The 14,907-nt window shown below is 37.4% G+C and overlaps 1 protein-coding gene across 3 annotated transcripts in view; it reads right to left on the reverse strand.

Moving 5' to 3' along the window:
• The window catches only part of snx29 (sorting nexin 29), a 124,948-nt gene that overhangs the window by 15,095 nt on the left and 94,946 nt on the right, over positions 1-14,907 (reverse strand). For 2 of the 3 annotated variants that reach the window (XM_079850491.1, XM_079850489.1), the window contains exon 19: positions 8,044-8,184. In XM_079850491.1, the coding sequence (XP_079706617.1) occupies positions 8,044-8,184 (141 nt within the window). Of the gene's footprint in view, positions 1-2,736; positions 2,892-8,043; positions 8,185-14,907 lie in introns of those variants that run through there. The other variant, XM_079850490.1, reaches the window with a different exon arrangement.

Genomic DNA, 14,907 nt, shown 5'->3' on the forward strand with positions numbered 1-14,907 from the left:
CTCTAGCCATTTATTACTCTACATTCTGGGTAATTTAATCAAACCCCTCATTTGCATTCATATCCACAACAATAGCAGACAAAAGGATGAGGCATAAATTGAAAAACTTAGGCCTGTAACCTTATTAAGTATAACACTGTTAAGATGCCTCTTATGCCAAGGCTGTGCTTATTTGATTAAAAATAAAGAAAAATAGTGATATCGTGAATTTAAAATATTACTTTTTTTTTTTTTTTTGCATTTTAACATTTTGTATGTAAATGTAAGTAACAGATATTATAATGTGATGACAACGCTGAATTTTCAGCAGCCATTAATCCAGTCATCAGTGTCACATGATCCTTCAGAAATCATTCTGATATCCTGATTTGGTGCTCAAGAAATAGTTATCAAAAAGGTTGAAAACGTTGTGCTGCTTAATAATTTTGTCCAAACCGTAATTCTTTGATGAATAGAACTTTCAAAAGAACAGCATTTATTTGAAATAGACATTTTTGTAACATTATAAATGGTAATAGATCTAGCTAGAGAAGTTAAAGATTATAGGTTTGAATCCTCTAAGCGGTGATCAACGAACTAACATTATTGTTCCCAAGAGCAAAGCCCTTATATACTTAATATTGTCCCTGTGACAAGTGTACTGTAATAACTGTAACTTTAGATTAAAAAAATCAACTTAACTACCACTGCTGTAGAAATCACATCCGCCCCTTCTTGGCAAGTGGTTTTTAAATGGCAATGACTCACAAAGGCAGAATAAATAAATGATTCAATTAAAAATGAGTCTCTAGCACTGTGTTCTTAATACACAGAACAGAGCTGGGTCAAACGTGTGACAAGGAAGTATATTATTATGATACAAAACATCAGCATATGCCTTTACTACGAAACACCCAGGCAAAAGTGCACATCAATACACTTATCTGTCTACATATGTGGGCACAGTGAGCAGACATTACACACTGGCATTGTCCTATTTTGCTGTGAGGCTATCAGCTGAGAGCAGGGACCGTGAGCTCGGTGCCAAGGGAGGATGTGCAAATTATCTCTGTACTGACACCCTCTAAACAGCCAATCCCCAGACCGCAATAGGCCTCAGATAGACTCACCAAATCCCTCCATCAGCCTCTCTACCTATGAGTGGATTAAATATACCTACTGCACAAGCGTGCGCACACACACACACACACAAAATGACAGAGTCACACACACAAACACTCAAATGTGTGGAAGAGAGCAATTTGGTACCAAACACAAATGCACGGATAGATACAAGACAAATAAAACTCTGTAGTGAGAGGCACAGACAGAAGATTGTATTACAAAAAAAAAAGAATTTAATCTAATATAGTAAAAATTATATTATTATTTTCTATAATACTCTAATAGAAATATATTTTAATAAAAGAGCAAAAACTATTCCCATTTTAGAAAGATAAAATAAATATTTGATTAAGAAAAATCAACAACAACAATTATTATTATTATTATTTTTATTAGTTACATTTTAGAAAGAAAGGAATATTTGGAGACTTGATTTGGAAATTATAATAATAATTTTACAATATCACATTTAATTAATATATAAATGATTACAAAACTATTCATAATATTTGTTAATTGTTACATTAATTAATACATTTCCAAATCAAATATGCTTTTCTTCAAAAATCCTCAAAAATTACAGTAAGAACTACTACAGCCAGCTAAAACAAATGTACCTTGATGACATATTCACATCAGTTCACATCACAACAAAAAACTATGTTAAAACACGTTAGAAAACCAAATGTTTAAGATAGGCAACCATAGGCAGAGTGTGTGTAAGGCTGGGCAAGACTTAGCCTTCCCCTAGACTGCTACTCTAGGATCAATTTTCTCTGAAATAACGATAAATTGGCAAAACAGATTTGGTGTTTGCACTTGAGAGTGCCAAAGGTTTTTTTTACAATGTGTTGAGCAACATAGCCAATCACAGACATTTCTGTTGAGTTCTTGAACCCAATGGCCAATCAGATGTGTTTAAGTTCGAATCCATTCACTGCTCACAACGGCTGAGTTCTGCACTCTCGCAAATCCTCTCGTTATAAGTTAACTTATAACAAATAAAGTTTAGACTGTCTAGGCTAAATAAGAGATCCATTGTGCAGTCAGCTTCATTGATTATAGAAGAACTTTGTGAGATCGCAATGAATTGAGACAGGGGCTGATTAACAGCGTTTATGCTGGGATAGGTTGTCGCTAGGTGACACGTAACTTGGAACTTCTTCATGACATTCTATTTAAATGTGTTTTTAAAGAGGAAGCGCATCTCCTTAGCCTGACTCTGGAGTTGGTTCACCCTCCGCCTATGTCGGCAACTGAGACAAATCTCTATTATCCTTGCCTTGAACCACTGGTCTATACTTGAGCTCTGAGAGTTTGATCTAAACTATCTAAGACACTCTACCTGTCTCACTGGAAACACGACCCTTCATCCTAAGAGTTTAACACGATAACACTGGCTACTTTCCATGATCTCTCAATTATGTCTAAGAAAACTCCCTTAAGATTTACTCCCCTTTAAAGTTCTGAAGCGTGAAAAAAAAAAAAAAAAAAAAACGCAGCCTCAAAATGAAGTCTGTAAATGTGATCCTGATACAAACCTCAGCTATAAAAATAATCTAAACACAGCTGAGGAGCTTATGAGGTGACAGTTTGACTGGAGTGCTGACAGTCGCCTCTCTTTGATGCCATCATTCTTCCTGTGGTTGGCTGGGCTCAGCGTGCCTCTGCTTGGTAGTCAGGGCACATTTGACGGGCAGGCTGGGGAGCGTTTAGCGTGTTTGCCCGGCGAGCCTCTGACAAATCAGCTGTTTAGGAGCTGTCAGTTTGGCTGAGCAGCAAGGGGCCTGACATGGACCAAGCAGATGGAGTCATGGACACAACAACACACCAAATCCACAATCCCTCCCAAAACACAGAGAGCTTCATGACAACTGAAGGAATGAAATAAAGTTACAGTCTCAGAGACAGGAGGATATTATACACAAACTAACAATGTATGGAAGATAAAAGGAATCTTTTGCATTAATATATTTGTACTATTACTTCTCTAAGCATTCATACTGTACTTTAAATCCTGGTGGATGATGAAAAGGCCCAAAAAAAGTGTAAAAATCGAAATTCATAACATAGCACTGGTTGGAATTTTTGTGAAATCACCAAAGCATCAAATCTACTTGACAAAGTAAGAAAGTAGTAAGTTCTTAACGATAAATATCAGAGGAGACGCAAGAGCCTGCTTAGTGTTGCACTGGTTTCAGTGAGACACATGAAAGGTCTGGATGGGTAATTACACAAGTTGCTGTCTCAAGATGAATGATGAGACTAGCAATGAGAAACTCACAGTTGCAGATAAGACAAGTCCTTATTTCAAAGGGGTTTAAGGGTTTCCCCAAGTGAGGCATTTTTTGCATTTTCTCATCATTACTCTTGTTAGTGTAACTAGAGTCAGAGATTCAGGCCTGAGGAGAACACAACTATGTTGCACAGTTCAAGAATGATTACAGGATGGTCCATCGAGAGACATTAAGCAACATGGTTTAATGAGAAAGACAGAACGCGGTAATATGATGTAGAGTTGGGTAAGTTAGTCTAAAAAGAAATTAATTACTAGCTAACTCAACAGTGTAATTCGATTACTGTACTAATGACTCTCTCTAAAAAGTATTGGATTACTTATTACTAATTACTTTCTAAATCCCATATCAACTTCAACAAGTTGAACAATACAAGGATAGACACGGAAATGCACTTTTAATTCTTTCAAATAAACAATATACAAATGCATAAATTACTCTTGAACTGACCAAAGCATGTAAAGGGAGGTGGTTACATTAAAACCTATATTTTAACATTAGATGTTGAATTTTTATGTTAAATCCACTATTGTTTTATATAGAATTGTTCTATAGTATAGAGTATTTAATGCGATTACATCAGAAGTAACTGCAATTAAATGAAAGAAAAATCCTTTTTTCAAGGGAAAAGTTCTTAAATTACAGTAATTAGATTACTTAGTAATTAATTACACCCAACACTGTATAGTGCTCTTAATATTAAATTATACTACCATTCAAAATGTTGGGGTCAGTAAAATTTTTTAACTGTTCTGACAGAAGTCTCTTATGCTCACCAAGGCTGCATTTATTTAATCAAAAATAGAGTAAAAACAGCAATATTGTGAAATATTATTACAATTTAAAATAGCTCTTATATATTTTAAAATATTTTAAAATGTAACTTACTCCTGTGATGGCAAAGCTGAATTTTCAGCAGTCATTACTCCAGTTTTCACTTTTCAATGTCACATGATCCTTCAGAAATTATTCTAATATGCCGATTTAGTATTTAAAAAATGTAATGTAATGTGATGTTAAATATTATCAATGTTGAAAACAGTTGTAGTGCTTAATATTTTTGTGGAAACCATAATTTTGTTTAAAATTTTTTTTGAGAAAGATCAAAAGAACAGCATTTATTTGAATTTGTTTGTAGCAATGTAAAAAAATGTTACTCCCACTTGATCAATTTGATGTATACTTGCTGAATAAAAATATTAATTTATTTAAAAAAACATACACACACACACACATATATATAAGCCATTGTTGTATTGATGTTTGTGGATATTTTATTTCATTTCATAAACTAAAAGCCTATAAAATAAGCCGCCTTTGAAATTGTCTGAATATCCATCCACCTATAGCATCATATGAAGAAGCCACTTAATAAATCTGAGGCACCCTGCTAACCTTTGATTTACCCACACAAGTGGATCCAGAAAGAATGATTCTACAGTCCCTGTTTGAGTACACTCAACGTCTCGGCTCAAAACTCAGCACTGTGGAAGATCAGATATCATACACGCATACGTGTGCAATGGCGCATAAAGTGAAGAAAGAGAAAGGAGCCCCTTTTTAACGAACCGCCACCGAGCTCCTGCAAAACAATAACGGAATTAACAATTACATGACAGCTAATCTCAACGGGCCAATGATTACCAACAAAAGCCCTGTCGCCATCAAAACCCTCCACAGCTGCGGCAATTTCAACTTTAAAAGCCTTCTCTCGTTGCACCCTTTTCTCCCTGCTTTCTTGTTCTAACTGAACCCTGAGGGTTTCCACACTCCAGTTGAATTTGCATGTCAAAGTTTCAGCGAAAACTTCAGCGGAAGGCAGTTAGCAGATTTTGGCTTGAAAAAAAAGAGAACAGAGAGGCTTCTTCTGCCCTGTGAATGTATGCAGCTTCAGCACACCAGCAAAACAAAACTCGAATCTGGTCCACGCGCTTCCCTGAGAGGTCAGGAACTTCTTATCACCGAGCAGAGCGAGTTACTCGGGGACAGACGCAGACATGTTTCCTAATTGACAATTGCTCAGCTGTTTTCAACTCCTTGGTGATATGTTAAGAGCAAGATGGCAAAATGTGGCGCGGGGTTAAAATAACTCGTTTTTGAAGTCCAGACCAACAACCGACTGCTGGTATTGCTAAACTAATGTGCTCAGAGCAGGAACAAAGCATGCTGTCTTCATGCCAGCCCTGGGGTTGATTGACTCTTGATTGGCCGTCCTTGAGGTGGGACGCAGGCTGGCAGTGCCTGTCTGGGTCCCGGTAAATCAGGTCTGTCTTTCACGCTCTAAAAAGTCTTCCTTTGAAGGGCCACGCGGGGGCCAGTGGCTCTGCCTGGCACGCTCTCAAAAATCACAGGCAGCGAGAGGAAGCTGTGCCACAAGCCAATTACCTGCCCCTGGATGAACACAGGGGGAAAAAAGGAGGAAAATGAAAAGACAGGTGGGGAATCCGAGTGCTGTCAGAGTGGCCCATCCTCATTAAAGCATAGAGTGTTGCCCCGCTGATGATGCTGATTGGACACTGGAGCAGAGGGCAGGACCACATGACACAGCAATCTCGTCCTTATACACGCCGCACAGCAGCATTGTAGATGAAAGGCTAGGGGAAAAAAATGTCAACACTCCCCAAAGCAGCAAGATTACTCGTGATAGAACTGAAGTTGTGGTACTAAAAATGGCCACCAAAACTCTATATATCAGTACAGCGTGATGTAGTTGTGTGGTTCTGTCAGTCAGAGAACAGGGAATGCTCAGACCAGGTAGTGCTAAAGAAGTAGCCGAAAATTGTAGGTTGCAGCATTGCACTCTTAGCTCTCTTTTTATTAAAAGACTCCTCAAAACTGAGGCCCCGGCCAGTAGCAGTGATGTCATACACTCTGGTTAATATAGCAGGTGGTGACAGTGGCGCTGATAGAAAGGTTTTTTTTTTTTTTTGCTCTAGGTCTCTTTTCTATAGCAGTCCCTTTATTTTGTCTTTTTGTGCTGTGCTGAGATGTTTTCTTCTCATATTTCTGGATTACTGTCATTTAAAAAGTTTAAATGTGGCGGCCTACAAACTTTGCTGTTGCCAATGTTTTCTGCCGGCTGTGCACAGAATCAACAATCTACTTTCAAGTGTGTGATATATTGTTTCCCACAACTGTGATTCTTTTGAAAATACATTCATGTCAGATTAAAAAGTCTTTGCAGTACGGGATTCCGCAAAATTCTAAATTTAAGAAATGGATTCATAAGTGTGATTTTGGATGGAATTGGAATTTTTAAACTTCCACACAAGGCTTTATCATTTACTCTTTCCCCGCCAGCGTTTATTTATTTATTTTTTAAGTTGCCAGCCACCGCCAGCATTTTTGATAGTTTTCATAAAACTTTCATGGCCCCCATAATATTTTGTTGTATGAATATTTGAACATGCAATATATCAAAAGAAAGAACAGGGTTGTTCTTGTTCTTGTTCGAATGCTATCTGGCATTGCCCGCTTCGGATATGTTCCTCTTCGGGGTCGCCAAGTTGCAGGGCCGAAAGACCGAATTTCTTCGCCTCTTTCACCTGGTCCTCCATAAGGGCGATCAACGGCGAGACCACAACCACCAGTGGGTTTTCGCTAAGCCTCATAAGCTTATCTACCAGCGGAGCTAACTGGCAGATTACACTCTTGCCGTATCCGGTCGGCCAAACAGCAAAAACGTCCTTCTTGCAAAGGAACGATTTCGAGCGCCGTCTTCTGTTCCCGCCGTCTAACTCGTTCATTGTAGCGGCCAAAGCCATTTCAAACAACTGGTGTTCATCCATAGCCATCTTGCAATGTTTACTAATGACTTTGACGTCGCAGCGCTGTCGTCATCTGTTTAGCTCGCCTCTGGCCCGCCTATATCAGATACACCGATGTGATTGGTGCAGCTCGGCTACAAGGGCATAGTTAATGAGCATCATTACTTAGTGCCAGAGTGACTCGCTGAGCAAATTCAAATAGTGCTCTCGCGAGAACTCTGGATTTCCAGGGTATAAAAAAGCTAAATTTTGAACAAAAAAGTTTTTTTTTTTTTTCAAAGACTACAACATGCATAAGCAATGCTTTTATCGCTTGTTTCTGCTCCTTTTTTGCCTGTTTTCTGATCCAGAGCTTCTCTACTCTTTCAGAAGATGCGCAATAGCGCCCCCTACCATATAACAGTAAAGACACAGAAATCCAGAAAATTCCGCCAATGGCAGGGAAAGTTACAATTCAAAGTATAGCAATTATAGACATTTCTATTGAATTTCAATCTATTTTAATTCTACTTCAATTTAAATTCAAACTGTGATTATTTTCTCTTTTTTTTTTTAACCGCCATTCAAGCTCAACTAAAATTCAGGAATTCTCAATTCAACTCTGAATGGTGCACAGCCCTGTTGCAGTTAGTAAATAATGAAGAAATAAAGAAATATAAAATAAATGTATAGTAGATAAAGAAATGATAAAGAAATGATAAAGAAAAATAAGTAAATATATGATGAATAACTAATTATTTAAATATGCAATAAATGAATAAACAAACGATAAAACACATTTATAAAATAAATGTTTTAGGTTGAGTCAAGAAATAGAAGGATGAGGGGGGAAAAAAGAGAACCTGTCATTATAGAGAAAAAAATGCAGTACATACCTTGTTGCCGATGGCTTTTTTAGGTGGGAAATTGAACGTGTCGACTTGTGGGAATTGCGGCCGCAGGTAACTGTGCAGCGTCCTGAACTCAGTATAGCGCCGGTACACATTCCACTCATTGTCCAGGATTCGAATGTACACCTGACAAGATCAAATGCATAAAATGTCACTGGTTAGAGTGATAAGTACCTGATGTGATATTTTGCTCTTGTTAGCCTCATTATTATTTGCATCTGTGATAAGCCAGATCTCCCATGGTGCCGTAGTCAGACAGACACAAGTGACTGTGCAAAATGTGCATTGCAGGGACAACAACACAAGGAAGAGGAGAGGGATGCTATTTTCACACCTCGCTTTCTCCTTCAGAGCAGGACAGAGGAGCCTGGCTCGATTTACCCAAGCAAGACCTCTGATCACAGAGAAGCGGCACACTTAAGTCTCTTGAACAGACAGCAGCGAGTCCACCGGGGATGCAGAGCAGAGACTGGCTTTAGTAACAGTAACAGGATCTCATGAGAGGTTAGACTCTGACAGCACGTTAGCACCTGCAAGGCCACACTGACAGTGTCAAACTCAGGCTGTTCTGAGACTACTGGTGTCACAGCGTCAGTGCAATCACCAGCTGAAACAAATCATGCATGCAAACTAGATGTCAAAACAACTCAAATGGCCTTATTATTTTTTTTTCTGCCTAAGTAACTTTCAAACTGTCCTGTTCATGCAACAGCGTACAGCCTGGAACAATAGTAACAGTGACAAAACTACACTACCGTTCAAAATTTCAAAAGATTTTTAAAATGTTTGTGAAAGAAGACTCTTTTGCTCATCAAGGCTGTATTTATTTGATCAAATCTATAATATTAAAATATTTAAAATAACTGTTTACTATTTGAATATATTTTAAAATGTAATTTATTCCTGTGATGCAAAGCTGAATTTTCAGCAGCCGTGACTCCAGTCTTCAGTGTCAGAAATAATTGAAATATTCAAATTTTGTGCTCAAGAAACATTTCTTATTATTTTCAATGCTGAAAACAGTTGTGCTCCTTAATGTTTTTGAGGAAACAGTGAAACATTGTTTTCAGGATTCTTTGATGAATGGAATTTATTTGAAACACGAGTAATGTCTTTACTGTCACTTTTGATCCATTTAATGCGTCATTGTTACATAATTGATATGATGTTATATGACGTAATCTTTTCCATATGAACTACAAACGAGAGTTAATTCCTCACATTGCAGAATTTGGGTCATGCTAATACCACACATAGCCAAATAGGTTAATGAAAAACAATCCATGAGATCCATGATCCAGTACAATAACTAAAGGGTCCCTGCTCTGGCCCATAGTGCACTGGGAGAACAGACATGTGAAAAACGAAATGACTGTAAAAATCACATTAACAGGTCTTGGGTGCTGAAGATGAGAGTGAGCAGAATAACAAATAAGGCTTAGTCACAAGCAGCAGGCCATTACAGTTTCCCTCATAGTCATTATCTTTAATAGCTTGTGCTTTGTTTGAGTTCAGTCTGGTTTGGCGCGTTCATGAATATAGGATGCTGATGCTTTATAAAGTTTAATTTAATTCTCTTTACAAATTAGCTCGATAGTAAATCTTATTTATGATTAAACCTTGAAATTCTCTAAACATATTAATCAGGAGGATATTTCAAAGAAAATGCCACAATTATATTAAGACACACAGAATGATGAAAACATTGAACCACACATACACGCACACACAAGAGAGGTTTTATGGCCTTAACTGAAGGAAATCAAAATGACAAACTGACGGTGTATTAAAGCTATCATAATCCCATAGAGGCGGTCTCATTAGCATACATATTTATGGCAACAAATCATCCTCTAAAGAGCAATCACATCCCCCTCAATAATCGCAAATTAATACGGCAAAAAAGTGTTTGAGGAAATCCAGCTCTCACTGAAAACTCTTTCTTGACAAAAATAAAACCAACCTCAATTAAAATTAAAGCTCATGGCAAGATGTCAAGACATTCTGGAATTAGTCCAATCAAGCAAAACAACATCCTCAAAAATAAAGTAAAGTAGCAAATTTTTAATTGAATTTCACCTGCAGTTCACTTAATATTCATTCAATAATTACAACCTAGATTTAGATGTTAAGAAAAAGCGAGAGGCAAAACTCTCTGACGTGATACTCAAGTGTTCTGGGCCATTTCCAGGCTTTTGTTATAGTTGCTAAGATGTTCTGAGCTGTTAAAAGTCACCATGAAATCAAATTTCTTTTATGGAATATTGCAGTGTTAATTTTAAATTATTTATCTGTGCACATTATTATGATTTTTTAATTAATGTGCCCTTGTAATCTTTAATCAAAATACCTTCCCCTCCCTCTTGCAATGACTCTCTTCTCTTCTCTCACTCACATGAGATCACAGCAACAATAGCAATTAAATCCTGATCCAATCAATTCCCGATGGACAAAATCAAGCCCCGTCCTACATTTGTTCTTGTTCGAGAAGCTGTTTCACTTGGATATACGTCACAATAGGAAAAAAAGACGCATCTTCCATTTCATGCCGACATTAAGCACACTGCTCAAGTGTTCTGGCTAGAGTTATCCCAGTTGCTAGGGTGTTGCTATCTGGTTGTCTTTCCCGCATAGTAACTCCCACTCAAAAAGTAATATCAAGTAAATAGGGGAAAATTAAAAACAACTACATTAATCAGCTTTAATTAATCTAGTACTGTAATACCAGTGTGGATGATTTATAACAATTTGCGTCTAGTCTATTCATTTGAGCATTACTGTAATATGGAGGAAATGTCTATTAGACTTATGTACCTTTGCAGATTTTTATTACCTCCACTATGGACAGTATAATGGAAAAGTCATTTATCTTTGTTGAGAAACAATGAAAGGAGAAAGAAAAGAACAGCCAGTGTATGATTCATACTAAAAGCAAATGTCAGCCTGGGGGAGGATGCTAATATTTAGCCCAGCTATAAAAGCATTTACAATATCTCATAATATCCATATTGAGAGAGGAAGTGTTCCTTACAGAGATTTACCAGTGACACACACACACACACATAAAAAAAACGCATTGTTGTTTCAGCTCAGATACACCACACCATATTTATAGGTGTTGTAGCAGCGGGCAAGCAAGCAATCTTGTCTGAAGATGAAATGCCGCAAATTAATGTTGGTCTGGAAGCAGGTCTAATTGGAGGTTCCCAGCTGTGGTAAATGCTGTGGTTTGACCTCTTCTATTTCCGGTGGAATCATATATGGTCAAACCATATAGAAAGAGCCAAACCCTCTTTCTACCTATAGAGACTCCAAACACTCTCAACTGAGCCATTCAGTTTAACTACAGTTGTCAGTGCACAAATCAGTGGCTGCCGGAGTGCCGAGGTCACTTCCTGCTGAGGGCCCCCCGGAGAGATTTGTCTTTTAGTCGATCCTAGAATTATGTGCATTATTCTAATTTGCCCAATAAGGGATGTTTTGTGCAGAAATGGAAATGCACAAACCACCCGCAGGGTTCATTTCACCCATTTTCCATCAACTAGCTTCAAACTTTCCATCCATGATGATCCTCTAACTGGCTTCTACTACGCATATCTAACTGATAGTTAAGCAATATCACAGGAGCGAATGTGCTGTTGTTTAATACTAGTGTGGCTGTGAATCAGCCAAAGGCATCAGTTATCTTTAGAGTGCGGCAACAAGTAATGTTGGAGGTTTTCTACAAAAGTAACCGATATTCATTACAACAGCAAGGTTGTGAGTGTGATCTAGTTGGATCTGTGATGCTACTGACCTATAAGGCCCTACTATAAAGTGTTTAGCTCCTGTGTATTTAACCGATCTTCTATCGCCCTTCAATCCATCACACCCTTTAAAAGCAGGGTAGGTGATTTGTTCCGAAAAACATTCTCTAAGCTAGTTCTTCTAGTCTCTTTACATCCTGATAGCAATCACTAAGTTAAGTGGTCTAAATGTATTTATATGCATATATTTAGTCTGTGGAAGGCTTAGGACCATAAAATGTTCATCCAATCATTGAATTCGGTCCAAATGCAATGATACGACATCCTATCTGCCAATATCAACGGCGAAATGAATCTGCAGCAGTCAGTTTGGTACAGTTCAGTACAGTTCAGTGTTCTTTAAGTTGTTTGTTCCTTATTATTGTAATATTATGTGCTTTAATGCCGTATCTTGCTGCCTGCTGTATGCATTCATGCGTTTTGATGGAGACGCGGCTTTGGAGACGCTCTGAAGGGAGGGTAGGATCTTATGCTTTTAAAGCTAGCTCGCTAATGCTAGCCTCTCTGAAAATTGCCTACCCTATCTTTAAGGTCACAAAACCCTGGACTTTTGGTAGTACCTATATCTAAGTCCACTAAAGGAGGGACAGCATTTGCACATTTGGCTCCTTAACTCTGGAATAGCCTTCCTGATAAAGCTCAGACTCACTCTCCCAGTTTAAAACTAGATTAAAAACATGTCTTTAGCCAAGCATTCCATAATGCATATCATAACCTTGCACTCCAGTTATATCGGATTAAATGTGCATGACTACGTATTGCTTGAAATGTTATGAACAGCAGCTACACTCATTTTTTCCATTTACTTTTCTGTTTTATCTCAGGATGTCCATCCCGAAGTTACTAGAGATTACGCCAGCTCCAGTTTGGATCCAGCCTCTTACAAAGATTTCAGATGACCCAACACCAGTGAAGAGGTGACGACAACCCCTGCCAGGACTTCCGATGACCCTAATTTTGAATCAACACACAACTGCCAAATTTTCTATTTATTGTAATAATTACGATCACAACTTAATCACTGCTTTAATGAACTCATTGTTTATGTCTAAATGAATACATGATCTTAGCTAACTGCATGATTTGTATTATCTTATTTGTATTATTACATTTTTGACAAATGGACATGACTTTGAGATGGTCACCTCTGATAACAGATTTCTCTAAATTGTAACAAGCACTAAACAAATCAATTTGAATTGATCTTGCTTTTCTACAAAAGTTCAGTAGAAAAGTGGACTTTCTATTAATATATTAAACATGTTACATGTATTTACTATAGTAATAGCAGTAAATCATGCATAATTACAAGAAACTAACACTTAACTAAACCTTACTATAAAGTTTAGTTAGTTTAGTGTTAAAGTTTAGTTTGATAATAACTCATTACTTATTTGTGCAATTACACTGCTACATGGACATTAAAAAAATGCCCCAAAAAAGTTCATATCATACATTTTAGACTAAATACATGCAGTTATTTAGTTACTTTTTACTGTCAACAAAAAGTTAAAAAAAAATTCAATACATAATCATTATCCACACAATAAATCGGTATGTGGTTTATTAATTTCACTCTTTGTGCAGATTATCATAATTTTTAAAGTATATTTTTATATTTTTATTTAGAATTTTCTTTTAAAGTTAGTGTATCTGACCTACTTCAAACAGATACACTTCAATTTCAAATGATGATATCTGTACAAAGAGTGAAATAAATAAGCCACATTAATATAATGCTCATTTATATTAATAATTTATATTAACTGATAAGTGATAATTTATATACATTTTTCAATTGTCATTCCAATTATGATTTTTTAAGCATAATTTCCACCAAACAAAATGTACCCCTTGTTTAAGTTGTTTAATGTGCATCATTACTAATCAAGCTATAATTTTGTGAACTCAAGCCAAAAATACCTGCCAGATATTTGATATTTAATTGTATTTAGGGTACACAAAATGAGTTTTAAAAAGTAATTTCTATCCCTTTTTCAATAACTCCTAGCCTGGCTAACGTCAGACCTCTTTCTCATTGAGACGTGGTCTGGGAACCATATGTTCATTTTCTCATATTTGAGGCGTGGTTTACGAATGCCCAGAGCCGTTTATTGGGCGCTACGAATGTCTATCAAATGCGCCTGTACGTAGCTCATAGCCAATCGTTTCAATTATACCAGATGACGTATGTAGAGCGGCAGAAATTCAACGAGGAATAAGACGAAATAAACTTGCGTTCTAAACTACTTAGAACACTATCTAAGGCTGCATCGAAAGGTAACTTCGCGTCTGATGCCATGTTGGATCCATAGATATAAACAAACTGCTTTGGTGTGTCGCATTGACGTCGTCATCGTCTTGCTGCTCCCTCCCCGTTCTGTGGTTGGTTCCCTTTTTTAGGGGAAAATCTGGTCCATGGTATCCAGGCTGCCTAGCAGCGTGAATAAAATCGCGCTGCGTGCAAGGCAGCATGGGGAAACCCAGGCTAAATAACTCCACTGTTAGTCCACTGTTATTAGACAAATTAAATAAAATACTGAGAATGAAAGAAAAACTGCATTTTGAGACCATTTTGATGTTCTAAAAGCCCAACAGGGCCAAACGTGCCAAAATTAGAGGACCGGAATCAACATTATGAACAAAATTCTGATGCTGTGTCCAAAACCAGGTTACACTAAGTAGAACATCTTAAATAACTCCATTCACAAGTAAAATCTATTTATACAGTTTTGAGGACTGATTCTGGAAAGCACACTCATGATGGTACACGGCCCTACAATTTGACACCCACCCCCAAGTTCACTCTACACTCCAGTTCTACCGAGACAAAACATTTGCCAAATTAGGCAGAAAATAGAATCCATTTGGAAGATTGCTGTGCCAGAGTCATGGTGTAAAAGGAATGACAGAGCCAGAGAGAGAAATGAAGAGAGGAAGGAAAGGAGGAGAGGGAGCAATAAGGATGAGTGAGAAGAGAGTTTTTCACTAGGAACATTCAGCCGCAACATCTGTCACCTGTGTGCAAAGTGCAAGCAGGTGT

This window comes from Squalius cephalus (assembly GCF_949319135.1).
Source record: "Squalius cephalus genome assembly, chromosome: 19".
Classification (NCBI taxonomy): Eukaryota; Metazoa; Chordata; class Actinopteri; order Cypriniformes; family Leuciscidae; genus Squalius; species Squalius cephalus.